We start from the raw sequence: 27509 nt of genomic DNA, 5'->3' as shown, positions 1-27509 counted from the left end.
TTTGAATCTTAATTCTACTTACTATGCGACTTTGGGCAAATTATCAAGAAGCCTTTTTGAGCACCAATTTGAACTATAAAACAAGGATAAATAATGCATACTTGATAGAATTATGAAGATTAAATCAAATACTAAATAAGACAGGCTTTGCATAGTACCTGCCAACACAGAGTAAATGCAATAAATATCTAGGTCAGTCCTATCTCCTAAAGTTGACATATATACTAACGAAGATAGGAATCATTTATCATGCTGGTGTCATTATGCATTATTGGTGAGACATTACAGTTGCTTGATCGCCATTTCAGCCCATTTTTGAGTTTACATTAAGTAGTGCAAAATCACCTGGGTCCAGATGTGGCAAGAATTTAGGAAAGCTAATTGTAGAGGGGACATCCGAATGGAAATCTCTGCTCCCTGCTGAAAAGCCATCTTTTAATTATTATTTGAGAATATTTCTTAGTCTGACTTTGAAAATACCCTCTTAAAGTATCCTTATAGATGTAACCTTGGCACATGGTGGACTCTCAGTATATATTTGTTAAATGAATGAGTATTCTTGAGTGACTACTATTGTCCTAAATGTTACATATATAAGGAAATATAAAACATGATTCTTGACTCCAAAGCCCTAAAAGTTCAGATAGAGAAGTAGAAAAATGGGATTTACATATAGAGATAGCTAACAGTAGTATTTATATGCTGGATACCAAGTAAATTGAATAAACACGCATCTATAAGCATCCAAAGGTGTCTGGCATAGCCAGAAATGTGTAAAAGAAGTGAGACTTCAGGAGGACCTGGTAAGAAGGCTCTAAATTAGATAAACTAAGAAGAGGAGAGTAGATAGATATTCCAGTAGGGGGAAAAGGGTGAACAAAGGCAAGAATGTGAAAGTGGAGTTTGGAAACAATGAGATCAGATTGGATGTAGTTGAGTCACACAGGGGAGAGTGTAAAGATAAAGTTGGAAGAGTAGGTTGTAAATTTTTTCAGGTCAGAGGCCATGTCTTTATCTCTTCCAGCCACTTAACCTTAGTGAATAAAAACTGGAATTGAATTTCATAGGGTTGTAACTGGCTATGGAAACTAAGGAGTTGGACTTGATCCTCTGGTCTTCTGGGAGCCACTAATGGATTTTGAATAGAGGGGTAATATGGGCAAAGTGGTGATTTAGGAAGATTTGTCAAAATAGGCTGTTCCATTACCACAATCTCAGCTGTCAGCTGTTAGCTTCAGATCTTGTACCCTCAATTCTGAGTACTCTTCTAAACTATAGGCCTAAAGTTCCAACTCTCTGCCAGAAGATCCTGTTAATACCGCATTATTTTTCTCCTACTTTACCCAACCTACCTTCATCCAGTCTGTGCCTCCTTTTATTTTCCTTATCTCAAGGTACTTATTCCTCCCAGTTGTTCTGACTAGGAATGTTAGAATTATTCTATCTTGAATTCTCCCTTTCTTGAACACTTCTAGTCCTGTAGTTAAGGGCTATTATCATGTGGATCTGCCTGCCCTCTTTACATTCCTGCTGTCACGGTGCTAGTTCAAGATCTTAGATGTCTTTCTTGGTTTTCACAGTAGACCCCTAACTGGTTCTTCTACTTCTTCTGTCTCTCTGCTGTAGTCTGGCCTTCAGTCCAATGGAAGATTAATCTTTTCAAAACACCTTTAGGTTCAGAAAATTTCAGTGATACTTTTTTATCTACTGAATTAAGTACATAGTCATCCAGCTTTCTGGAGTGATATGACCTCAGTTGATCTTGCTAGCTTCCTTTCTTATAATGTTGCTGAATGTACACTGTACATAGCTTTACCATTCCCTAAAACACATCCTGTATACTTACATATCTTCAAAGCGCTGCTCGTGCTTTTCCTTCAGTTTGGAATTCCTTAACCCCCTTTTGGGCTGCCAAAATCCTACTTGTCACCCAAGGGTTTATAGTTCAAACACCATGCCTTCCATGAACTCTTATATCCCTCTGTCAGAATTAACCAACTCTGTGTTTTATGCAGCTTGTATCTGTTGTATTATTTGCTCGGTGTTATTGTTAATTATTTCCATGTTGGTCTCTGCCACTAGATTGTAGACTTCATGAAGTCTGTGAACAGGCCTATTCTGACTCTCTATTTCCCTTCTCTGTCAGCTCAGGTATCTCAGTTTTAAATTTCCAGGCAGTTGGTGCTTCTTGGGGTTCTTGAACCACTTGTGATTTTTCTGCAGCCTTCAGGGAAACAAACAAAGGCTCTTTTCTCATTTGCTTTTTTAATAATACATGATGCACTGGGGCCACGTTGTAGGTTATGTTGTAGGCTGTCTCCTCACTTTACCCTCATATGGTAGAAAGAGGGCGAGAGAGCTCTCTGGGGTCCCTTTTATACAGACAGTAATCCCATTCCTGAGGGCTCCAGCCTCATGACCTAATCATCTCCTAGAGGCCTCCTCTCCTAGTACTATCACATTGAGAGTTAGGGTTTCAACATATGAATTTGTGGGGGCAGGGGAACATAAACATTCAATTCATAACATATGGATTATAGCAGGGAAACTTGTTAGAAGTAGGAAGAAAGGAGAGTTCAGTTTTTGATAAGCTGAGTTTGAGATGAGCATGGAATTTTTAGGAGGCAAAATACGTGTCCAAACTTTTAGGAGACACAGAGTAGTATTTAGGATAAAGGGCTTAACTGGAGATATGGATTTAGAAATTATCAATGTATAGGCTGTAGTTGAAACCATGGGAGTAGGTGAAATCAGTCGGGGAGAATGTAAGAGAACAGCTATTCTTAACTATTTTGTCAGTGCATGTGTGTGAAAAACTATGTTTTGCATATGCATTTTTAGATGGTTTGTAACACCCTTATCTCCAAACCCATCTATGGATCCTTGGATCCGTGGATGTCCCAAGAACCTGTAATCTGGAATGAAAAGGAAAAAAAGCTAAGTAAGGATGAGTAAACATTTAAGGGTGGGCAAAACAGAGGGAACTACCAAAGAGGAAGGACAAAAGCCAGGGTACAATGGAGCCTCAGAGTCAAGAGGGAGAATAGGTTTAAAAGATGAAAGAATGATCATCAGTGTCTTCTGGGTTGGCAGTTAGATGATTATAGGAAAAAGTTTTAGTGAATTTGTGGGGCTGGAAGCCAGGTTACCTGGGAGAGTAAGAGGTGAGCAAGTGGAGACAGCATTGTCATCATATTTCAGGAAGCCAAGGGGAAAGGAGAGGTGGAAGCTACAAGATATACAAGCTAGGGGATAATTGTTGGATTAAGGTTCCTGGGGAGAAGGGAAGAAGTGGGATCCATATTTTAGGTAGATGGACTTGCCTGGTTTACAGGGAGGGATATCTCTGCCAGTAAAATGAAAATAAAGAAAATTAGGGTAGGTATTGATAGCTTGGTGGCCTGTAGCAGTTTTAAAGTTGGAAACAAATATTGAATCCTTCTAATTAAGTAACCCCCAAGTGATTAATTGGTGCCTCAGTGTATTCAACCTAAGAATTTTCCAGTGAGCAGTTGGGTTCTCCTTTGTCAGTTTATAGCCTTTGGTAGGGCTGAACTTATAAGAAACATCTAAAAGAATATCGCTTTTTCTGTGATTGACTGTTTTCTTCTCATATAAGGGTACCTTCTGAAAATTCTACCTCCAGAAAGATCTTTGCTGGACCTGGAATTAAATTAGGGATTTAAGTTTAGGGAGCCAAAGCTTAGACTTATTACTAACTTCGAAAGTCTGGGCTATTTGGGGCATTCTGAAGGTCTGTGTTAAAGTTGCTTCTTGGCTTCCCTAATGAATTTCCTTGCTAAAATAGTAAGATCTTAAACTCCATGCTCTGTAATATCCTCTTGTCCTGATGCTTAAATCATGAAAGAACTTTCATGTAATTGATGGGGGTGTAACATAGGACCCTAAAAAAAGAATCTTCCAGCTTTGGGGCAAAGTTGTTCTATAAAACCTTTTCTGAGGAACTTACGGCTCAGCTCTGAGCAGGCAAACTGTTTCTTGGGAAGGGCTTATGATCATGTTGCCCTTACATTTATATTCAGAATAAGTACTTGGACCTCTTCCCCCTCAATTGAAAGTCAGTTTTTTAGCTCTTGGAAGCATGACTGACATGACACCATCAGGTTTCCCGAGTCCATTATCCCCATGGGAGGGCTTGGTAGGTGAGCAGAATAACTATGAATAGTAAAATTAAAAAGACTCAATTTGCTAGTTCTTCAGATAAAAGAAATAAGGCAGTGGACTAAAAAAGGAATCACATGAATTCTACCTCTTCAAAATGTTGATTAGTTTAAAAGGAAATCTGTTAACTTTTTCTTTTCCATTTATGTGTGTATTGTTAACCTGTTACAGCAAGCATATGTCACTTTTATAGTAAAAGAAATTCTAAAAAGAAAAATAAGAGAAAACTTATGACTTCAGAGTAAGAATTTTATACAACTAGAAACAGACTATTCTTGGTTATAAAGGTAATAAATATAGTGAAGCAGAGTCGGTCTGGTTTTGGTGAAAATGTGGTGGGCAGAATTTTTAGTTAGCTTTAATTTTGTTTTTCTGTCATGTCAGCATGTCTCAGCACACAGATGAAGATGCTTGTTGGGGTATTGGGATATTAACCTATGGACTCGACTCTTGTAGGTAACTTGGTTCTGGTTTCATTCTATGTGTTTCTTTAGCCAGTCTTCTAACCATATATTGGCCAATCAAGAAAGTTTTCGTTCTTGTTTTAGGTCTTATTATATAGAGCTTTAGCTGTTAGAAGCTGTGGGAGATACAAAAAAGTAAAGCATGATCTCTTTCCTTAAGGAGTTAATGATCTTATTGGTGATGTAAGAATAGTGTATTAAAAGTCAGAGCTCTATGTAATTATATAAGTGCTGATGGAATGATTAGCATAGTAACTACCATAAAAATTTGGAGAACAAAGAGGCTATTGAGAAAGGAAAGACTGCTGGAGTAATTTTTCTCAAACAAATCTGGTCATGTCATTCTCCTATTTAAAATCTTTCAATGCTTCCCTTTACCTTCCCCTTGTCAGTTTCTTGGAGATAAAGTTTGGACTCCTTAGCTTGTCATGAAAAGTCATAATTTGGCCCGTGCCATCCTATCTAGTTTTAATTCTCACCATGACCTAATACACTGCCTATCTGTCAACCATCCTTAATCCTGAGCCGTTCTTTGAACATAAGCTCCTCCTTCTCTCCATGAATTTGTATTAGGTAAAACTTTGTCCTTTCTCTTTCTGGTCAACTTCAACTCATCTTTTAAGGTTTAATTGGAGCCACTTATCCAGAAACTTTCACTAACCTCCCATGCTTCCCTCCCCTTCTCCGGTTGGCTTAACCACTTGTGTTATGTTCTTGAGCCCTCTGTGCTTAAGTCTGTTATAGCATTTATCAGAGCGTATTAAAGTTATTTTTCTTCTCTGCTAGCCTATCATCTCTTTTAAAGGTAGGGACTGTGATGACTTTTTGTAACAGTCTGTTCCAAGCAGCCTAAGTCCTTAAAAAAGATTTATTTAAAGAATAAATAAGTGAATGAATGAGCTGGATTTTAAAGAATAAGCATTTGGAGAGATGGAAAGGAAGAAAGAAGCATGCTGTGAAGAGAAAGTGATTTAAATGAGACTAAAGTTGCAAGCTGATTCACTTTGCACATGATACAGGCTTGGAAAGGATGATGATGTTGGATAACTGAATCATCATCTAAAAAGATCAAATGATCAACATGTTGGAATGACAGTGGTCAAATCTAATAAAAATCCTGGTTTCAAATGCTTGCAGAATTCTATGAACTATTATTATAACAGTTCCAAATGAGAACCAATACGTAGAATTTATGAAGCAGATTATGACTTAAATTAGTATGTGTTACTTTATGAGAAAGTGACTTCTCTATTATAAGTTTTAAGAATCAGGATTATTATAGATGTATCCAAGGTTTAGACAGACTTTTCAGCTCTGAACATACGATTTTTTGTTGTTGAGGGATTTGTGTATCAGCAGGGAATTAGATAACTTCTAAGGTTCATTCCAATTCCTAAGTTTTGTGGTCCCATAGTAGGAAGAGATAAATTTTCCTTGAAAAGCAGGGAAGGATTCAAGGCTGAAAGGAAGGATGTGAAGGTAAGACTATTGAATGGTTATAAACTTAGAAAAGTAAGCAGATATGCATTTACCTGGAAGTAGAGAGAGAGAGTGTTGGCATTGTTTGGAATGGCCCCTTTTTAGCTTTTACTAGGGGATTAGAATGAAGGGAATAACTGGGCAGTAGGAGAGAAAACCTAACTGAAGTTTATATGAATTACTAGTGAACTAGATTTGTATAATTCTGCCACTTTGTTCTGAAATGTTCTCTGACTTGGAGAAGAAATGGATGAGTTAATCAATGTCGATAATTCAGGCTTAGAGGTTGTCATGGTGAACAAAGTAGTAGAATATTAGGCAGGTGGGAGTCCCTGGGGTATTAGTGAAGGCAGCTTTGAGTCGCTTAACCATATTGTGTGGTATAGACAGGGATAATCTTAGATGTTCTTAATAAATAGGGGAAAATAAGAATTGAGTGATTGAAGATTGAGAATGATTAGGAGGTGTGAGAAATTGATCAAGGTAACTGCCAAATGGTATGTTTGAAGAAAGGATGTGGCTGAATATGATTAGGAGATAAAGGTCAGTGGAGCCAACCAGGCTCCGATACATCGTCAGCATATATATTGAAGTAATTTGGGGATCCTGCCAGAGGGTACTTATAGAAATAATAAATGTGAACCAAATTGTCAGGGAAGGTTAAGGTAGATTTGCCACGTGGAGGGGGCAGGCAACAGGAAATGGGCGATGACATTTTGAGGATGATTTGAACAAGATGGTATAGGGAATGGCTTGGGCTTCAAACAATTAGAGGAGTAGGGCTGATCAGTATTCTGAAAATGGCTCCAGGCAATTGGCAGTTGTCGGAGAAAGTGAGTCCTCTGCAGGATTGAGCCTCTGTGGAGCAGTCATTTTCAAGTATTGATAGTCATATTTGTGTCAGAGAGGTGAACAAAGTTGAGAATGGAGTGTTTGCCTACAAAGAAATGGGGGCTCTGTAAGATTTAGGAGAAGGTAGGGAGGGAGGAGCTGTGCAGTGAGGGAACACTGGGCAGCTTTGAGAGTTTGGCTGGCTGGTAATGGCTGATGAGAAAATTAGAACATAGGAAGTACTGGGGTAGGAGAGGGGAGGAGTAGAGCATTGATCAGGCAGAATGGTGTAAGAAGAGTGAGATTTAAGCACTGCAACACGAATGTCCCAAATGCCGAGGCCACTCCACCCTTTCTGTTGGTGGTATTCACAGCTTTGGCTTTTTGGAGCTTGCTGTGGGGAAAGCAGGGAATCACTCTGCTTCCCAGAGAATTATGATGCTAAGGAGATTTTGCCATGTCATGATTTTTGAGGCACATGATTGTATTCTTGAAAGTAACAACATGGTCATTACGGAAGAGGAAGTTCATATAGGTCAAATCTTCCCAACAATAAGATACTGTCTCACAGTTCTGTGGAAATTGTCCCCATGGTCCTGGAGAAACGGGTGTGGGAATCTGTTGCCCAGGTAGTGCTAAGCCAGTGCCTTCTGTGTTTCCTTTACAGATGAACGAGACCGCGTTCAGAAGAAAACGTTCACCAAATGGGTCAACAAGCACTTGATGAAGGTAAGACTCCTTCATAGATGCTGCCCTAGCACCTCTGGCTGCTTTTAATCTGGATCTATCAATCCCTTCTCTCAGATAGTTCAGATTGCTTGCCGTGTGTTCAAGTTCATGGAGATACATGTGTGGCTTTTCCGCCCGCCGCCAATTAAACGATGAACACAGTCATAACAGTATGGAAACTTTTACTGATCAATTTTTTGGCTAGGACAATATGGAGGGAAGATTTTATTTTTATTTTTAAACAGAGGAGAAACCAAGGCAGACATATTAAAGGCCCACCTAAGGATAAACAGTATGACTAATGTGGCAGTCAAGATTTGAAAACAATACTTTTGGAAATTGTATACACTATGACTCAGCAGTTCCATTTATGAGCATATACCCCCAAGGAAATGAGGACTTATAAAACATATGTACAAGAATATTTATAGCTGCTTTGTTCATAAGAGCCCAAACTGAAATAACCCAAATGTTTATCAAAAGTAGAATGAGTAAATACTGGTATCATTGTACAATAGAATAATAGACAGCAGTGAAAAAGACTGCATATACAAAAACATGAATGAGTCTCATAGACATATTGAGCAAAAAATGCACCACCGCCCCCCCCCCCCCCGCCCCCACGAAAGATTTGAAAACAGCTTTTGAGTTATCATAAGTACTGCTCTGGGAAAGGTCATCAGTGACCTCTTAATTGCCATATCCAGTAGCCTAGTTTTGTCTTCCTCTTATTTGATTTCTCTGTAACACTTGATACTGTTGACTAACTTAATACTCCTTAAAGCCTTTACTTATGTTGGCCTCCAGAATACTGCTTTTTCCTGAATTTCCTCTTCCCTCTATGAATGCCTTTTTTCCTGCCTCTTTTACTGGCTTTTCTTCCTCTGTCTAACTCCTCTTCTGTGTTAGTCATGGAGATTGTTTGGTTGCATGGAATGCAAGGAAGCACAAACAGAAAAGGATATAGGCCCATCTCACAGGATCTGATATCTGGATGCATCTGGGCTTTATGAAAACTAAACGTTATGGGATAGCTACTCTCTTTTTTCTTTCTTTGAAGCATTGTAGTCCCTCATTTTTATTTCTTTCTGTATGTCTCCTACATTCATTTCTCTGCATATCTCCCATTGCTTGTGTGTGAACTGTCCCTCAAATGGTGATGCAAACCCCCACAACTACATAATTCTAAAGACACAAACACAAACAACCTGATTGGTTGGGGTTTTCTTTTCCTCCATGAGTCAGGTGTCCATCTACAGTTCAGTAAACTATGGCCATGGAAATGGTTGCATAAATCAGACATGGCTCCTTAGGGCCACTTGTTTAACGGGCACTACAGGTGAGGGTGATTTTCAAACTATAAGATATGGAAAATGAACCTTTTCCTGCATTCTTTCCTAAGCCAAGGTCCTGTATATTTGACAGTGTACTTGACATGTTCATCTGGATGTTACCCAGACATATCCCATACTCAGCACATCCCAAATTGCTAAATATTTTCACTCATGGACTTTGCTATCCAAATTTGGAACCTAGAATCATACTATATTCTGTCTTGCCCATCATCTCTCCCTTGTCACCAACTCTAGTCAATCACTTCCAACTCAGAAAGAGTTGCATGTAACTTTTCTTCTCCATCCCTATTACTCTTCTCTAGTCTAAGACCTCTTCATCTCTTGCCTGGAGCATTATAATAGTTTTCTAATAAAGTTTTCTATAATAATGATAATGATAATATTTGTGGTTTATCGAGTGTTTACTATACATCAGACATTCTAAACTAAATCATTCGCATGAATTATCTCATTTAATCCTTCAGTGATTTTATGCTGTGGATTCTATTAATATTCTCATTTTGTCTGTGGGGACAGTGAGGTTTAGAGAGGTTAAGTAACCTGTTCAAGGTCACAGCACTACAAAGAGGCAGAACTGAAATTTTAGAACTCAGACAACCTAAAGTCTAGAACCTGCACTCTTCACCTTTTCAGTACTGTCACCGGCTTCCGCCTACCTTTCCAGGTTATAGCATCAAATTCCCTTCATACCTTAAGCTCTTTCTGAACTATGTGCCAGGCTATTTTATGATTCTATATCTTTGCTTTCACTGCTCCCTTTGTGCTCCCTTCTAACTCTGTTCTACCTGGGTAACACTAACACCCCCTTAATAAATGTTTTCTTGACTCTCATATGGAATTGACAACCCTTTTTTTTTTTATGCCCCTCCCTGTACTCCGTACATACTTCTGTTATAATACCTGTAGCATTTATCTTTTTGCTGGATTGTAACTTGAAGGTAGATATTCTTTCTTATTTTTTTTGTGCGAGGACAAAGAAAGGGGAGGAAAAAACTGCTATTCCCCTGTCATTCTTTCAGTATGTACCAGTTGCCTCTAGTTTGATGACATGTAACTCTGTCATAATGCAGAACCCTTTTCAGCCGGTTCTCATCTGTCTACTTTTATTTCCAGGCATTCTCCCCTGTGTAGCCTGTGTTGTAGCCACACAAGACAACCCACTGCTCCCTGAACACTATATACATTCATAACTCTTTGCTTCTTCATTTCTCTCCCCTTAGAATGCACATCCTAGCTTCTCTGCTTGGCCATCATCTACTTACACAGGTCCAATATTACCTTCCTAAGACTGACCTCCATCCCTTGGACTAAATTAATTGCACCTTCATCTCTATTCCATACCACTTTGGAGAGATGCCTCGTATGTTCACACATTGGTGTCCTCTGTTAGAGCTCTCATTGAGGGCTAGGACTGTATTATGCTACTTTCTCTACCAAGCACTGCACCAGGGACAAAAGAAGTACCCAATAAGTATTTGTTGCCGTGAGTGAATAATATTTTGATAATGCTTTATAGCTTATAAAGGACATTCTTCTCTGACTTCAGCCTGAAGGAGGTCAAGGTATTTTCGCCTTTCAATTTTCATAATTAAAGAAGGTGGGAATTAGAAGGATGAAATGACTCCCCAAGATCACATAGCTAGTGAAGGATGGAGCTAATGATCAATCATGAGTCTTCTGACCAAAAGTACTTATTCTTTCTACTGACTATGCCTGCAACTTGCTCTGCTTTTATATCTCGTCTCTAATAATCGGAAGAACTGAATTTATCCAGCCTCAAGCTTGTCCCCCTAAATTCTGTAGTTGAATACAAATCCTCTGGTTCCCTGCTGTTCATTTGTAGCTAATGTTGCCTCTTGGACCTCTGCCTCAGTGCTGTATGATGACAGGAAGCCCAGGGAGAGAGAAACTAGATGAACATATCATAGCATTGTTAGAAATTGGAGGCTAGCCAGAGCTATCTGTCATCTCTTCTCAGACTTCCAGCTTTACTGTTCCAATGGCGTTTTCTCATCTTGGGATATTTCAGAGAGAGAGAGTCACTGCTAATCAGAATCATTTCTCCTTTACTGGAATTTTTTGAACTTTGGGCTGAGAATTAGGTATCGAGATTTGTTTTTTAAAATGCAGGCATCCTTTGCTGTGCTCTCCAAGTACACACAGATTACTATTGCCGTTGGCAAGTAGACTGATATAAGATCAAAACAACCAAGTCTCTCCAGTTCTAGATGTAGTTGACCTGGGATCTTTCAGATTCCCAAATATTCATCTGTTCTGGAACAAGCAAATTAATTCCTCTTTATTAGTTGAGAACACTACCGATTCAGTCTTAAAAGAAGTTTGTTAAAGATGTAAGCATCTGAACTATATAAATAACCTAATTTAGAATACAAGCCTATAAACCCAAGAATTCTGCTTATATGCCAGAACCATCCAAAATGAAAAATCTAGGGTTTTAAATGAGGTTTTGTTTAAATTATCCTTGCCATATATCTAGGTCCTAGTAGCTGATAAAGTATATCCCCTCAGAGAGAACTTCAAGAAAGGGTGAGAGGATGAGACAGAATGGAGAGCTCGAGCTTGTAAGAAGGAAGAGAAATGCTTTCTCTGGTCAGTTCCTATTGACTTCAGAAGTTTGTATGTAGAAAAGAAAGGCCAGTATTTAATCTAGCAGATGGAATAGTTTGTTTCATTTTTTACTTATGTATGCAATCTAGAAGCCACTAGCCTTCTGGATTTTAGTTAAAAATTCCTGACGAATGAGCAAAAGTTTTTAAACTCTAAATTTTTGCTAATGTTCTCAATTTTTCTGTCTGTTTGAGGTCTTCTGGTTGAACACAGAGTAGTATACAGCTCTGATGATTCCAGGCAGGCACTCTCTCCTGTGCATCCTCTGCTGTAGCCGCATGAGACCGCTCACTGCTCGCTAAGCACTGGGTGTACTTTCACAACTCTGCTTATTCATGTCTGTGGGAAAGGTCAGAAGAAGACTAGCAGTGGTGTTTAAGAGATTGACAACGTAGTGCTGGTTAGACACTGAGGAGAGGAGTGTCGCCTTTGTTACCAAAGTGTGACTATATGGTGGTTTGTGGCTATCTTCCTGGACCTGAGTGTTCAGGGCTTGATTTGATTCTAAGCACATCTCAACCCCCACTGAAAGTTTTGGGCCTACATTTGGGCTTAGATTTTCTACTCTCTGTGTGTAAGTGCCTGCCTATTAAGTAAAGCTCCCCTTTAAGGGTTTTAGAATCATCCTCATCCTCAGAGAATCTTTGTTAATCAGGGTTGGCTGGTACCACTGTTAGATTTCTCAAAACTTAAGGAATTCTCAAATTGAGAGATGATAGAATTCTTATCTGCAAAAAGCCTCACACTTTGCTCCCTTCTCTCCCTCTTACTTCAACAGGGATCCCCAGGTCCCACTATTACTCCCTGCATTTGAGCACAGTTTTTCCCCAAGTGAAAAGTCTAGGCCAACTATAATCTGATTTTTTAGCAATAGGCTTTTCCTTGAGAATAGATTTGGCCACTAAATCAATACAAAATAACCCTCTCATAGTTTAGAAATCTGTAAATTTGTAAATCCATTCCAAGTTACCAGACTCACTCTCACTCTCCCTGTACCTTTCAATAAGTGTAGACGAGAGTAATTAACACACTTTTCTCTTTAAAACTTTCTCCTCTGACCTATTTTTTGCTCTTCAACATAGTTTGGATCAAGGAAATTGAGCTGCTTGTGTTTTGACAGTCTTAGGAAAGCATTTCTAGATCAGATTTTCTGCAGGTGTTAAATAATACTACACGATAATTCTCGGTTCTTTTGGGAGGGTTTGGGGAGTCCTTTTATAACTTAATAATGTTGATAATATGTCATTTCACCCTTCAAGCATCATGGAAGCCTGTGAAGGGAAAGAATATTGAACTCAGTCAGGAGAGAGTGATCCAACACTTCCAGCTAAACGGTCTCACACAGGTTACTTAACTTCTCCAGGCCACACTTCTCCCATATATAACTGAGTGTTAGAGTTAAGTAATCTTTAAAGTCTTCTGGGCTCAGATTCTGATTCCAAGCACCTAAGTGGAATTTATTCCCTTTGCTAGCCACTCAGAAATTGTTTATTTTTTTATAACTTCAAGACAATCTTTAAAAGATTGGGAGAGTAGAGATTTCCTTGGTTTATTAATGCACGGGGGATTGGGGAGGATTGGCCTGGGTTAGGATGGACTTGGCCTCTCAAAATTTAGTTATTCATTACTTTTCCAAAATAGTTTTTTCAGGATTTAATTTCTACATTATTAATTCGTCCATTTAAAGTATATAATTCAGTGTCTTTTAGTATATTCTCAGAGTTGTGCAGCCATCACCACAATCAATTTTAGAACATTTTCATCACCCCCAAACGAAACCCTGTACTCCTTAGTCATCACCCCTAACCCTCTTATATTCTCTCCCACCCCTAGACAACCACTGATCTACTTTCTATCTATAGATTTGCCTATTCTAGATATCTCATATAAATGGAATCATCTAATGTGTGGCCATTTCCTTTGTAACTGGCTTCTTTCACTTAGCATAATGTTTTCAAGGTTCATCCATGTTATAACATGTATCAGTATTTATTGTTGAATAATATTCCACTATATAGATGAACCACATTTTGTTTATCTACTTATCGATTGTTAGATATTTGAGTTGTTTTCACTTTGGGGCTATTATGAACAATGAATGTTGCTATGAACATTCATTCATGTACAAGTTTTTTTTCTGGACATGTTTTCAGTTCTCTTGGGTATACCTGGAAGCGGAACTACTGGGCCATATGGTAACTTGTGTTTAGGCTTTTGAGGACCTATCAGACTGTTTTCCAAAGCAGCTGCACCATTTTATGTTCCCACCAGCAGTGTATGAGGGTTCCAATTTCTCTACATCCCCATCAACACTTATCTGTTCTTTTGATTGTAGCCATCCTAGTGGATGTGAAGTGGTATCTCACTGTAGTTTTGCTTTACATTTTCCTTATAGATTTCCTTATGGAAAGATGATATTGAGTATTTTTCATGAATTTGTTAGCCATTTGTATGTATTCTTTAGAGGCATCGACTAATTTTGACAGTGATTTTCACAGGGAGTGCAAACAGTCAAGGACCTGGATAGTTGAAGTTTTTCACTCATCTTATTTGTTAACAGAGTAGCATGATTATTTGTTGGAAAGAAACATACATATTGATGATTCCTGGGCACGCTTGGCTTCATGTGGCTGCCTCTAAAACTTCTGATGCTTAGTCTATGAGACCTTTTCTTAAGAGATTTTGTGGGAAACTTCAGAGCCAGCCTGGTCTGTGCAGAAGAGGTAAAGACTTTAGAATGAAGCAAACCTAGATTTGATCAGCCTGGCCATTTACTGGTTGTGTGATTTTAGGATGTTAATTGAGCCCTCCAGATGCCATATCTGCATCTGAATATTTTCTTACGTAGAAGCACTAGTAAATGTTAGCTAATTCTTTATCCTTCTCTAGGCAGAGCTTCAGAAACAGGCTATGGTTCTCTGTTGTTAAAAATTCTCCAAGAAAAAAAATTTCACTGCACTCCCCTCCTCCATTACCTCTGTCTATATCCCTCTCTATTGGTTTTCATAGTTATTTGGTTATTATAATCAGACAAATACTGAGAGATATAATAAACTAGTTCTCCTCTAAGTTTCTTATAAGGTCATTGAATTTTGCTATTCACAAGTGTAAAATATACTGGAATTTTTAGGAAGTTTTGGGACCTTGGTGTGAAATTAATTTTACATTTCAAAGTGACTTTTTTCTTTTCAGTTTTCTGTGGTACTTAGTATTCTATTGTAACATGATCTCACTTGGTCTTCAACCCTACTAGAATTTATTTAAATAATTATTTAATGCCCATTCTCAATTTTTATAGCCTATATCCAGATCTTACCTATCAAAAATAAATTCCTCATTGTTTGTTTTCTTCTTAATCCTTAACACCAAGTATTTAATATTTTCTGACTTTAAAAAAATCTATCATTTATTTATAGTCTGATTTGCATTCCACTACTCTCTAGAAAATTATTTTCACAAAACACTCATATTTGTAGGAAATTTAAAAAATCCCTTTCTTAGTTCTCATCCTCTTTGTCCTGTAGAATTAGATACTGGTGATCATCCCTTCCTTGATTACACTTTCTTGGTTTTTTCCTACCTCTTTCACTGCTTCTCCACCCCCACCTCTTCCTTTGTTGATTGCTTTTCCATTCCTGCCTTCTAATTTTGGCTTTTCCCTCAGGCTCAGTCCTTAGCACTCTGCTCTTCTTTCTTGCCCCTAACCCAGAAAACCCAACATTTCCCATGTCTCTAGCTAGCACCTCTATGCATATGACTTCTAAACTTAAGTTCTCAGCTGACCCAAATTGAATTCTGGTATTTCCAGCTGCTGTAAAAACATTTCCATTTGTAGCTCCTTTGTTGCTGTTTTAAATTCAACATGTTTAAAACTGAATTTATCAAATTCATTTCCTTTCTAACCCTTGTGACTGTTCGTTTCTGTTAGTGGCGCACTGTGGCTGTTCCAGGCCCAAAGCTTGAAACCTTGGACCCATTGGAGGGAAAGGTCTTGAAGTATTGGAGCCAGCTACATGGGCTCACAGAGCTAAATATCACATGTGGGGGAATTTTATGAGCTGATTTGTAAGCACAACCATTACTGAAAATTAAATTGTCTAAATTTACAATTAAATGCTATTTAAAATAAAGGTAACGTTACTTAAAACTCATCACTTCATAATTATTTTACTACATGTTATTATTGTCTGTGCTTTTGAGGTTAATTATGTCTGTATCTCTGTGATGAATATACTATATAATGGTGTGCTACTGTACATGTCTTCCCAACATCACATTCTGTCATATTATATTAGCAGCTTGAAATTGGTCATGGTGGGAATATTTACATCCTGGAAATCAACAAATGGTACAAGTCCGAGCTGGGCATATTATTTTGTTCATTGTCTAGGTTTAAAGTGATAGAGAAAAATGTAGATATTGCAGATTAAACTAAAAAGTGTATCATGTCTTTAGTGAGTACATTGTGAATAGTACAGAAAATCGAAGAAATGTTCTTTCAGTTTTCAAAAGCTGTTATGCAGTTCATCATGAACCATTTTCTCCAATCGGGTAATCTACCCATCACCTTACTCCTTAACACACACACATACAAGCATGCATACCTTGCATGTTTCTACCTCTGTAAGTTGTCATATATGGTTTTCCCGTTTTCTTTCTATCAAAACATTTGATAACCCTTCAAGTGTTTTCTCTTTCAGGAAGTCTTCCCAGATATTTCCAGTCTTTATCTTTTCTGATTTCCTTCCCATTTTGAATGTTAGAATATAACAATTGGAAAGGACTACATTTTAGTTTTCCTTGCAAATGTAGAAATCCCAATATCCCAGTCTCTGCTTGAAAAACTTCCAGTGACTAGAAATTTACTACTTCTGAAAGTAGCCCTTTTTATCACTGTCTAGAAAATTATGTTGAAATGAATCCCCTTCCTTGTAATTTCCACTAATCTTCTGATTCTGTGTTGTAATTATCACTCAATGAAGTTATCACTAGGCTTAGAATGAGTCAGAAGACCTACTGCCACTTACCTAAGCTATGTGACCTCAACATCTCAGAGCCTCAGCTTCCTCAGTTTCTCTTATAGAATATGGATAATAAACAAAGCTCACAGGGCAGTTATTTGGATTCAGTAAATAAAATGAGATTATGGTGATTATAAAGCATAGTAGTGAATGGCGAAGACTCCAAAAGACCAAAGTGAGAGCAGTTTTTTTACTTGTGACCTTGGGCAGGTTTCTTAACTGCTTTTTGCCTCGTTTCCTTGTGTAAATAGGAATAATAATGAAACCTGCCTTATAGATGTGAGGGATAGATGAGAAAACATGTAAAGCATTTAGCACAGTGTTTAACTTTAACCACACATTTTTCCAAAATGAGATTTGTTTTTCTTTAGTTTCAGATATAAAATTGGAATTATTTTTCCCCAAAAGAAAATAACTCTCAAATTCACTATGAGAACTTGGTAAGACAAGGATTAAATTAGATGTATGCCCATGAAACATGGAGCGCCTGACATTTTAGTTTCCTTCGTAGCATTCTGGAAGGCTTTTCTAGCTCCTCTGGACTCATCTACCCACTATTGGCCATTGTACCACATTTTGGTCCATAATAACTTCTGAGATGTTTCACGATGCTTAAGATTCTCCATCTTCTTGTCTGTACTTTCTAGAATATTGTTCAGCGTTGGCTAGAATGTGTAATAGATTTGGCTTCAATTTTAAAAACACATACACTCTTCTGGTAAGGGTTACTATTTCATGTGTTGTACTACAACCTGAAAGTGTCTGAATTTTATCATTGTTTCCAGTCTCAAATTTTTAAATTTGTGTTTTACTTTGAACCAGAGATTCTTGTGTAGATAATAAAATAATTCAGAATCAAATAAAAAGCACTCTGTTTTACTCTTGCGCACAGGTCCGCAAGCACATCAACGATCTTTACGAAGATCTGCGTGATGGCCATAACCTGATCTCTCTGCTGGAGGTCCTCTCGGGCATCAAACTGGTGAGCTGCTCTCTTATCCTAATGAATGACGTCGCAGGTGTGGCCCTGTTGGTGACATAGAGTTTACAAATGATGTAATTTTATCTTAATTTACATCGATGTATCTCATATATTCTCATTACATGATGGATTCAAGTATCAGTGATATTCCTTTCACAACTTCATGTTTTCTCCTTACTTGTTCTTTATCTTATCTATAGATATTAGTAATATTTCAGGAATAGTAGATTCATATTTAAACATTTTTGAATGTCTATTTCTTTATAGACTTCTCCCACTTTTCCATTTATTGTGAATTGTTTAATTTTCTGCATTCAGCTAAGGACTCGAAGTTTACACATGAAAGCCCAGATGTTTAGAGGTTTTTTTCCCCCAATTCACCTTACTTTCTTCCTTCTATGATTTACTGAGTCTCACAGGTTTAGAGAAATGCTGAAGTTGATACCTGAGGATAGCCCTGGATGCAGTACATTTGGGCTCCTTGGACAATTAATTATGCCTGCCACCTCTCAAAATGTATTAAACATTGCTTGCAGGAAACACCTACATATCTGAGGGCATATCCCGCGTGATTTGGCTTGTCAGTTGAGAATTCTTGATTTGTTTGCAGGATCAAAACAACCTCACTTGGCGGTCCTATTGTTTCATATATTCGAGCCTAATGGAAGCAGGTGATCCTGTGCAGTTTCTGTTCTGTCTCTAGCAGCGTAGACAACATACTTTTGTGTGGGTTGAATACTGGAAACATCTGCGAGGAAAGAGAACTGAGGAGAGGTGCACAGCTTGAGTGGTCTGGGAAGCTCAGCCCACTCACTGCCTTTGGTGAATTCTTAGTCATTGTTTGTTGTGTTTCTAGAACAGAATTTGGCATGTTAGACCTTATTCCTTAAGTAATATTCAGCTTCTTCTAGGATTGGGCTTGGTTTTCACATCATTTTGCCTTGCAATAGAATTAATTTTATAATTTTTATTGTCCTAATATTGACAGATGCTTTTATTAGCACAGGCAGCACATGGTGAATTCTCGTTCTTCTCTGGCCCTCATTTATAAATCTCATAAGTAATTGAAATTTTAACTTCACTGTGCTGGACTTTACTTTTCACTGCTCAACAAGTTATATTTTGTGCAACTTGGCTGGTATATATGATGAATTTGTAGTGATTTTATATTGGAAAGCGACATTTTTGCTGACACTGCTTGCAAAACAGGTTAAAACCATTTCAACCTTATTTCTTTTCCTAATTCTCGAAAACTTGCAGGTGTATATGGAGCTTGTCATAGAATATTATCTTATCACCAAAAACCATTCAAATAGCTCTTTCACAGTTATTCACATTATCTCTTTATCCCTTAGTTGATTCATAAAAGCAGAGAGGGTAGGTGGCCCTTGGAGAATTGAAGATGTGTTTCAACATAAGATGTGTCCAATAAAACCATCTGCTCTGGTTTTGCATGTTTGGAGGTGGGAGGGTATTTTCATATTTATTTTCATATTTTTAAATTTTGCATTCATCTCCTTTTCATTTTTGTGTTGTAAATTTCCTGTTACTCTGTCATGTCTTTGCCTTGGTTGGTGGCCAAAGGAGCCAGCAGGGCTGAAGACCCTCCGTCTGGTGAGCATGCCCTCCTGGCGCCATACAAACAGCGAGGAGCAGGAGGAGGAAGATGATGATGATGTAGTAGGTTCTCCTGAGGATGCCAGCATCCCAGCTGGCACTGCAGGGCCATCAGAGAGTCTGAGGTTCTCTAGGTCTCCAGTAGCTCAGTTACCAATTGCCTTCTTCCCTGTCCACCTGGGAATGTAGGTCCCAAAGAAAGTGGTTAAAACTAATTGTGCCTCTTGCTACTGTTAGATGGTCTTGAAGTGGGAATTGTTTTGCTTATCTGAGAATGGTTGGCACAAAAAGAATAATGGTGTTTGGAGGTGTCAAGTCCCTTTGTGACCTGGAGACTCATAGCTTTCTGGTGGCCTTGCTGTGTTGTGTGAGTCCAAATTGCAGAATTTTGGAAAATTTGACAGCATGACAGTTAATTGCTCATCTGGACTAACTGGTACTCTCTCTCCACCTCTCTAGCTAGCCCTTAGGTTCTCACTACACACCATGTCATTTGTTTTCAAAACAGCCTGCTCTTTGTAAATCACTCACTGCATGGAGATACTCTGCCTTGGTCAATAACATTTGTAGTTACAATAGAGAACAGAAATTTAACTTGCATGTTCTTAAGGTTATTAATTTTTGGTGTACATGGGAATAAAGATTAGAGTGTGGTGGAGGGGCATGTCCTGCTTGCAGGCCCTAAATTATAGCCCCTGATCTTTCTCCAGAAACAGATATTAGACAGTATTCCCATTCCGTGTCATTTTAGTCATCTTTCTACCTCATTGATCTCCTTTCCCATTGCCTTAGAATTTTCAGTTTCTTAGGCTCTGTCATTCTCTAAGCCATATTCACAGTAATTTTTTTAATATATATTCACAGTAATTTAGCTGAAATGACTGAGAACTGGTTTTTGCTAAAAAGATTTTTCCTAAACTTTTGACTTAAAAAGTTATCCTGTTGCCCAGAGAGGCCTCAACATCTGTAGATTATCATAGTTTGGGAGTGATGCCTAGAAGTGTTGAGAGGCGCCCGGAGAGATCCTTCCACCCTTACCTATTCCACGTGTTGGGTTACTTTTTTCCCATTTCAACCTGGGGGAGCGTTTCCTCTGTGCAGGCACCCACAAAAGAGCTGCTTTATATTTTTATCAACCTTTAATTAGTACCAATTTGGCATTTACAAATGAACTGGGTATAATCTAGTCAGAGTGATGCTTTAGTCCCAGTTTTAGGAAAATAAAAGCAATGGTGGAAAGTGAGTGGGAGAAAACATTCCAGAGGTAGATAACCATCCCTGCATATACTCGTTGGGCAAACAACTTCATACACTTTTGGTTGGATAGTAGTTGAGCTGTGGACAGGGCACCAGAAGCACCGGATGCAGATGGGCTTCTCTAGTGTGGCTTGTATGACATCCAGGGTTGAGTGACTGGCAGAAACTACCTTTCTTTGGATTATCATGTTGAACATCCCTACATCATCAAGATTTTGTTTGCTCTGGGTAATTCATACTGGGGTAAAGGGTAGCTTTCCTATATTGACACCCATCTTCCCGGAAAATGGGTTTCTTCCTGATTTTTGCCTCTAATTTTGGATTTTTTCAGTTGTTTATTGAGCACTTCCTAGTTTACAATTAGCTACATCTATCTTAATCTTTTGCCAGGTTTGCAATAAGGTTGGCTCTGTTCATTACTGTGCAATATGCAATTAGGACTTTCCACCTTTCCCTGACAATAGACTTTAACAGTAATTTTAGGGGCTATAGAGCCAAAGTCTTTGTTCCCATTAATCTCACATCCAGAATCAAGTTCTGCCACATATGACTACAGAAGAGCCTGTAGAGCTGCGGTACTGATTCAGTGGTAGTGGCCGAAACATGCTATGGTTACGGGAATCATGTCGATAAACAAAGCCTTTTGGAGGCCTCAGAGAGCATGGTGAAACACACACAGTTCCTGCCATTGAAGGGTGCTTTATGTAATGCTCCCATGCCTGGCTTCAACCGCGATGAATTCTTTGTGGTCTTCTAGTCCTTGGTGTGAGGAGGAAAATGGTCTGCCTAGGTAAATTGGTGTAGCTAAAATGAACATTCCTTCTTTTTTGCTCATTTGCAGCCCCGGGAGAAGGGCAGGATGCGTTTTCATAGGCTGCAGAATGTGCAGATTGCCCTGGACTTCCTAAAGCAGCGACAGGTGAGAGTGTCCCGTGTGTTCCCCATTCTGCCGGGAACTGTTGGCGTTTGGTTCCTATTTAAGGATGTTCTCAGTGCCCCTAATAAGCCCTCGGTAATTGCTAAATCTGACTGACCCAGTTCTGAGTCTTACTCGCCTAGTGAGCAATTGTATTATGGTTGGACAAATCATTTGGTGGTCCTTGCTTGGGCTTATGGCCTACCTGAGAGGGAGTACCTAACAGAAGATCTAGATGCTAAGGTTTGAACTGTATGGACCCATCTTAGACGCAGGTCAAAAGGAAGATGAAAGGTAAACCACCAAAGAAGGTGGGGAAAAGGTATAGCACCCAGGAAAAGGAAAAACCAGAGTGCCATGTTATCATGTTATCATGAAAATTAGATGAAGGGGTGGTGTCGCATCAGGTCTGAGGAGAAGCTCTTAGCCATTAAGCATTGGCGACTTAAGACAGCAGTTTTAATAGAGAAGAAAAGTATTTAGAATATATTGGACCTGGATATAGGAAGGGGAAAAATAAGTTTCTCCTCTCTAGATGAAAGGAAGACAGCAACACATTTTTAGACATAGGAGAAGCCAGTGAAGAAGAAGGCTGCAAATGAGAGTGAGGAGAATTAAGAGACCTAGAGATACCTTAGAGATCTACTGGTCCAGTTTTTTCATTTTATAGTTAAGGAAACTGAGATCCAGATAGGTGAAATGACCTGCCCCATATCACACAAGTTAGAGCAAAGCTGAGACTTTAACCCAGGTCTCCTGACATGTAGTTTAATGCTTCTTCCACTATCCATGCTGTTTTCTATGTACCGACCTTCCTCCCATTGCTTCCCAATTGATGAGACCAGGTCCAGGGATTGAGTGATGAGATTCAGAGCACAGCCAGTGTGGTTCTCTTTGAAAAAAAAAAAAAAAAAAAAGCCTCTTTTCACTTCACAAATTATATAAATGCCTAACCACTATGCTGTACACCTGAAACTAATATAAAATAAAAAAATAGTGACAGCACCAAATATTGACAAACATGCAGAAAAACTAGATCACAGATATATCGCTTGTGGGAATGTTAAATCATACAGCTACTCTGGAAAACTACTTATCAGTTTAGTATAAAACTAAACATTCAATTACCAAATAACCCAGCAATTGCACTCTTAGGCATATGTCAGAAATGAAAATAGGTTCATATAAAAACCTCTACATGATTTTTCATAGTAGCTTTATTCATAATAGCTGTAAACTGAAAACAATCCAATCATTCTTCAGTGGATAAATGGTTCAACAAACTAATGTACATTCAAACTATAAAACACAACTCAATAATAAAAATGAGTGTACTATTGGTAGACAAAACGACTTGGAAATTAATGCTGAGTAAAAAAAAGCCAATCTCCAAAAACTACATACTGTATTTTTTCAATTTATATAACATTTCTGAAATGGCAAAATTATAGAAATGGAGGACAGGTTAGTCATTACCAAGGTTTAAGGTTGGGATAGGGGTGGGGGTGGGGAAGAGGTTGGTAAAAAAAAATTCCACTCTTCTGAGATACAAGAAGGAAAAAGGAAAGAAGGAGGGATGAAGATAGTTTGTGGTGGAGAGGAAGACAGATGAGGGAGTCAGAAATTTCATCTGCTTAGAGAGAGCTGTGTAGGAAAGATTTGGGATAGCTACAGTTGCTAGGCAACAGCATGGGTCAAGATGACATTAAATGGTATGCATATTTTTGGAGTCAGTTCATTTTTGGTCACTCTTATCAGCAATTCTCATTAACTTCAGAAATTTTCTGTGTGCTCCCACAGCAGTTTACTTCTAGTATAATATTTAATTTTGCTTCTCTGTTTGCTGTAATGCACTATAGGCTCTATGAGGACAGGATGACATGATCTTACTTAACATTTTTATCTTCATCTCTTGTCATGATGAATGGTCCATAATCGACACTTCATAAATATTTGTTGAAATAAATTGATAAATGAATAGTAGAATTGTTGGCTGAAGTGTTTAGGGCGCTGGAGAAAACAGCACTGAAACGTCTATGTGTGGAGTCAGAGGAAACCAGAGGGGGCCTTAGTGTGGAAGGTAAATAGAGAACAGTTGATTGGCCAGAAGGCTAAAGGATCAAGAGTAGATTTAGTTACTATGATAGAATGAAAATGTGGACAGGTAAGCACAGTAGACTCAGAGAAGGGCAGAGAGCACTTTAGAACAGTTCTTGGTAATGGTAAGGTAAGGTCCAAGTTGTAGCTGTGGAGGCGTTCAAAGCAGAATGAAAATGAAAGTCATCAGAATTGAGAGGGCAGATGGATTGTGCAGACAGAGTGATATTTGGGTCATTCAGATGGGTGCTAAAATTGCCAATAAAGATGGCAGAAGATGAGGTAGGAAAGAAGAATAGGAGTTAGATGCTGAAGACATCAAGGAAGGGTTAGCAGAGGGTGGAAAGTGGATTGGCCCAGGGAGATGGTCTTCAGAATTAAAGAGGAATGCTGAGGGAGGGGCACTGAGGAATATGGACCAGGCCGATACTGCCAGCCAACTAACTGTGGGTTGTTACTGATTAGTGATTACAAAAACTTCATTCTGAAACTGAAAGGGCAGTTTCTCCCACCCCCAGAGAGTGACTGAGAGACAGAAAAGGAAAGAACTTTCCCAGGTGTCTTAAGTCATGCAGGCTGCTGTAACAAAAATGCCATAGACTGGGTGACCTATAAACAACAGAGATTTCTCACTATTCTGAAGGCTGGAAAGCCTAAGATCAAGGCAGATTCAGTATCTAGTGCGATCCTGGTTCAGAGATGGCTGTTTAGCTGTGTCCTTACATGATGGAAGAGGTAACGAGTCCCTTTTATAAGGGCATTTATCTCATCCTGAGATCTCCACCTCATAACCTAGTCACCCCAAAAGGCCCCACCTCCAAATCCCATTAGATTGGGTGTTAGGATTTAACATATGCATTTTGGAGGGACACAGGTATTCAGTGCATGGTACTGGTCACCCTTAGTGTAAGGAAGAAGTGAGGCTTCTGTTTGATGTCTAAACTAGAGTTCTTTAGAGACATGCAGATTTCAGTTCAATTAAAGACATAAAGGGAGGGCAGGGCAGCTTAAGGACAGTTTGCCATAATTGAACAGGAGCTCCCTGAGGGTGTGACAGAAGTTGAAAAGCTCACAAGGGTTGAGGTAGAAGTAGGCTGGTTTCCCTGGGCCACTCTTGGTTTCAGTACTGGAAGTCCCATGTCCCAGGAAACCCCTTAGTTTCTAGCACACTGGGACGGTTGGTCATTCTAGAGAGGGGAGGGCCTGTGTGTCTGTGCACATTGTGTTGTTGGATTGAGATTTTAGGAGTAAAGCAGATGCTATGGGAGTGAGTCATGGGCAGGTGGGGATATCTGCGACAAAGTGGGTGGAAATGGAGGGAAAATGGAGGCCAGAACAGGCCAAAGATTGATGAGGGAGAAGAGGCATTTCCTCCACCCCTACCCCTTTACCTTAAAAAACAAAAAAGAAAAAAGGGCTATGATGACTTAATAAAAAAGCAACTCATAATGCCATGTGCTTGCAAGGTTGCTTGCTGGAAATGCAAAATGGTACAGTCACGTTAGAAAATATAGTTTGGCAGTTTCTCATACAGCTAAACGTATACCATATGACCCAGTAATCTTACTCCTAGGAATTTACCTTAGAGAAATGAAAACATATGCTCACACAAAAACCTGTGCACGAATATAAGAGTTTTATTCATAATTGCCCCAAGAAACAATGTCCTTCAGTGGATGCATGGGTAAACACAGTGTAGTGTCAATACAGTGGAAGACTACTCAGCACTTAAAGGAGCAAACTATTGAGACATGCAGCAACTTGGACGGGGATCTCAAGGGCATTGCACTGAGTGGAAAAAAAAAAAAGCCAGTATCAAAAGATTCCATTTATATGACATTCTGGAAAAAGCAAAACTGGGAATAGATCCATGGTTGCTAGGAGTTGGTGGGTGCAAGGTTTGACTACAAAGGGATAGCACGAGGTCACCTTTTTGGGGTGATGGAACTGTTCTACTATCCTAACTGCAGTGGTAGTTACACAAATCTATACATGTGTTAAAACTCAGAACTGTACACCAAAAAATCAGTTTAACTGCATATAAATGATGAAAATCTATAAAAATGAAATCAAAAGTCACAGCACTCTGAGACCAGCTTTTGTTTGTTTTTCAGGTGAAACTAGTGAATATTCGCAATGATGACATCACAGATGGCAACCCGAAACTGACCCTAGGCCTGATCTGGACCATTATTTTGCACTTCCAGGTAGAGTCTGTGAAGCTTAGAATCCTTGTTGCTTGGTTTGGACATGGCCTAGAAAGAACTTGAAGTTGCACTGCCTTCCACAGACACACTGAGCTTTCCTTCTCTGTATTTGGCAGGGAACAAGGGTAAGAGTGGGAGTTGGAAAGGAAGATAAGGATTGGCCTGGAGACAAAGCTGTTGCAGCCTAAACCCAGAACTTCCTAATCATTTTCTTGATGAAATGGGATTTTTCACTTGTTTTGCTTGGCCCTGTCATTGACAGTCTGCTTATTAGAAGTTGGCTCGGCTGAGTCAAAACTAACTCTTTAGGGACTCAGAGTATGAGGGGTGGGGAGAGAGGTTGGTTTCGATGCTTCGGGAGGGTGGAGTGAAGATTTATAATCCTGCTTTGATGTAGACTTTCCCTCATCTTTAATGCTCTTAAAATAAGCCTGGTTAATTGTAGCACTCTCTTTGTCAGTTTGGGCTTCTGTAATGACATACTGTAGACTGGGTGGCTTAAAAGACTTTATTTCTCATAGTCCTGGAGGTTAGAAATCTGAGATCAGGATGCCAGCATGATTGGCTTCTTAGTGAGAGCCCTCTTCCTGGTTATATCCTCACAAGACCTTCCCTTGGCGAGTACATTCAGAGAAAGAGATCTCATGTCTCTTCATCTCTTTATAAGGCCATTAATCTCATTATAGGGGCTCCACTATCTTGACCTCATCTAAACCTAATTACCTCCCAGAGGCCCTACCTCCAAATTATATCACTTTCGGGGGTAGGGCTTCGACATGTGAATTTTGAGAGGATCAAACATTTAGTCCATAGCAAGCACCTTAGTAGCTGGGTTTGTATATGTGCTCAAAAGTACAACCTTGTAGCATCCATCACACCCAAGAGCAGTGTGGCATCTTGGTAGTGTTTACATGGTCACATGGCCTTCTAAGAAGGCAAAGCCTTTTCAAGTAAGTACAGCCCTATTTTTATAAAGTCTATCTTGAATCACTTTAGCCAAACTAAAAAAAGCTATTTCTCAGTCAGCTTTCCTATACCCAATTGCTGTACAAGAGGCTGATCAATTAGAGGGAGCACTTTTGGGGCAGGTGGGGAAAGAAGGCTAAGGTAACAAACATCTCAAGGCACTGACTGACTCCAGGTACTGAGGCCACTGTCATGTCCTAGTTGGGGAGTCAGCGCCACCTGCTGGTTGATTGCAGAACAGCGCTATACCAGAATTCCTAAAGACCAGAGACAATTCTGAGTTTAGGGCTTATTTCTTGAGGCTCTGGTTTGGAGCCATTGCTGGCAGTTGGCAGCATGGGTAGGCTTAGGAAGTGTGGAGGTAACATGTATTTTTGTGGAACCACGGGATGGTCTCAGGTATGCTTTGGATATAGGGATAATCAAGAACATGAACTTGGCAAGGGTGGGAACAGAAACTTTGTTGAGCTTTCATAGAAGACTAGAGTTACCCCGCTGGAACTCTTATAAACAGAGGAGGGTTTTTGTTTCTTCAGAGAAACCGTATTTTTGCCACAAACCTGCCCTCACTGTGAGTGCCAAATGTTAGTCTCATAGGTGTGAGGTAAGAGGAATCTGTCTGCTGTCTCTGTTTACCCTGACTACAACTGAACCTCTTTAGCAAGAAAACACGGGCTAAGGAATGAAAACTGAATTGATTAATTAAAACATTGCTGAGACAGAGGAGATGGGGGAAATCGGTCTGTTCCCATCCTGAAGAGCTCCATAAGGAAAATGT

The 27509-nt window shown here is 39.1% G+C and overlaps 1 protein-coding gene across 1 annotated transcript in view; it reads left to right on the top strand.

Annotated features, from left to right (window-relative positions):
- MACF1 (microtubule actin crosslinking factor 1) overlaps positions 1 to 27509 on the top strand; it is a 297622-nt gene that overhangs the window by 102257 nt on the left and 167856 nt on the right. Inside the window, 4 exon segments of the mRNA XM_039850987.1 lie at positions 7624 to 7685; positions 17582 to 17671; positions 21387 to 21464; positions 25673 to 25765. Coding sequence (XP_039706921.1) covers positions 7624 to 7685; positions 17582 to 17671; positions 21387 to 21464; positions 25673 to 25765 — 323 coding nt within the window.

Source organism: Pteropus medius, unplaced genomic scaffold (genome assembly GCF_902729225.1).
Source record: "Pteropus medius unplaced genomic scaffold, Ma_sr-lr_union100, whole genome shotgun sequence".
In the NCBI taxonomy this organism is placed as follows: domain Eukaryota; kingdom Metazoa; phylum Chordata; class Mammalia; order Chiroptera; family Pteropodidae; genus Pteropus; species Pteropus medius.
Note: the sequence above shows the minus strand (reverse complement) of the source record. Positions and strands in the feature narration are given on the sequence as shown.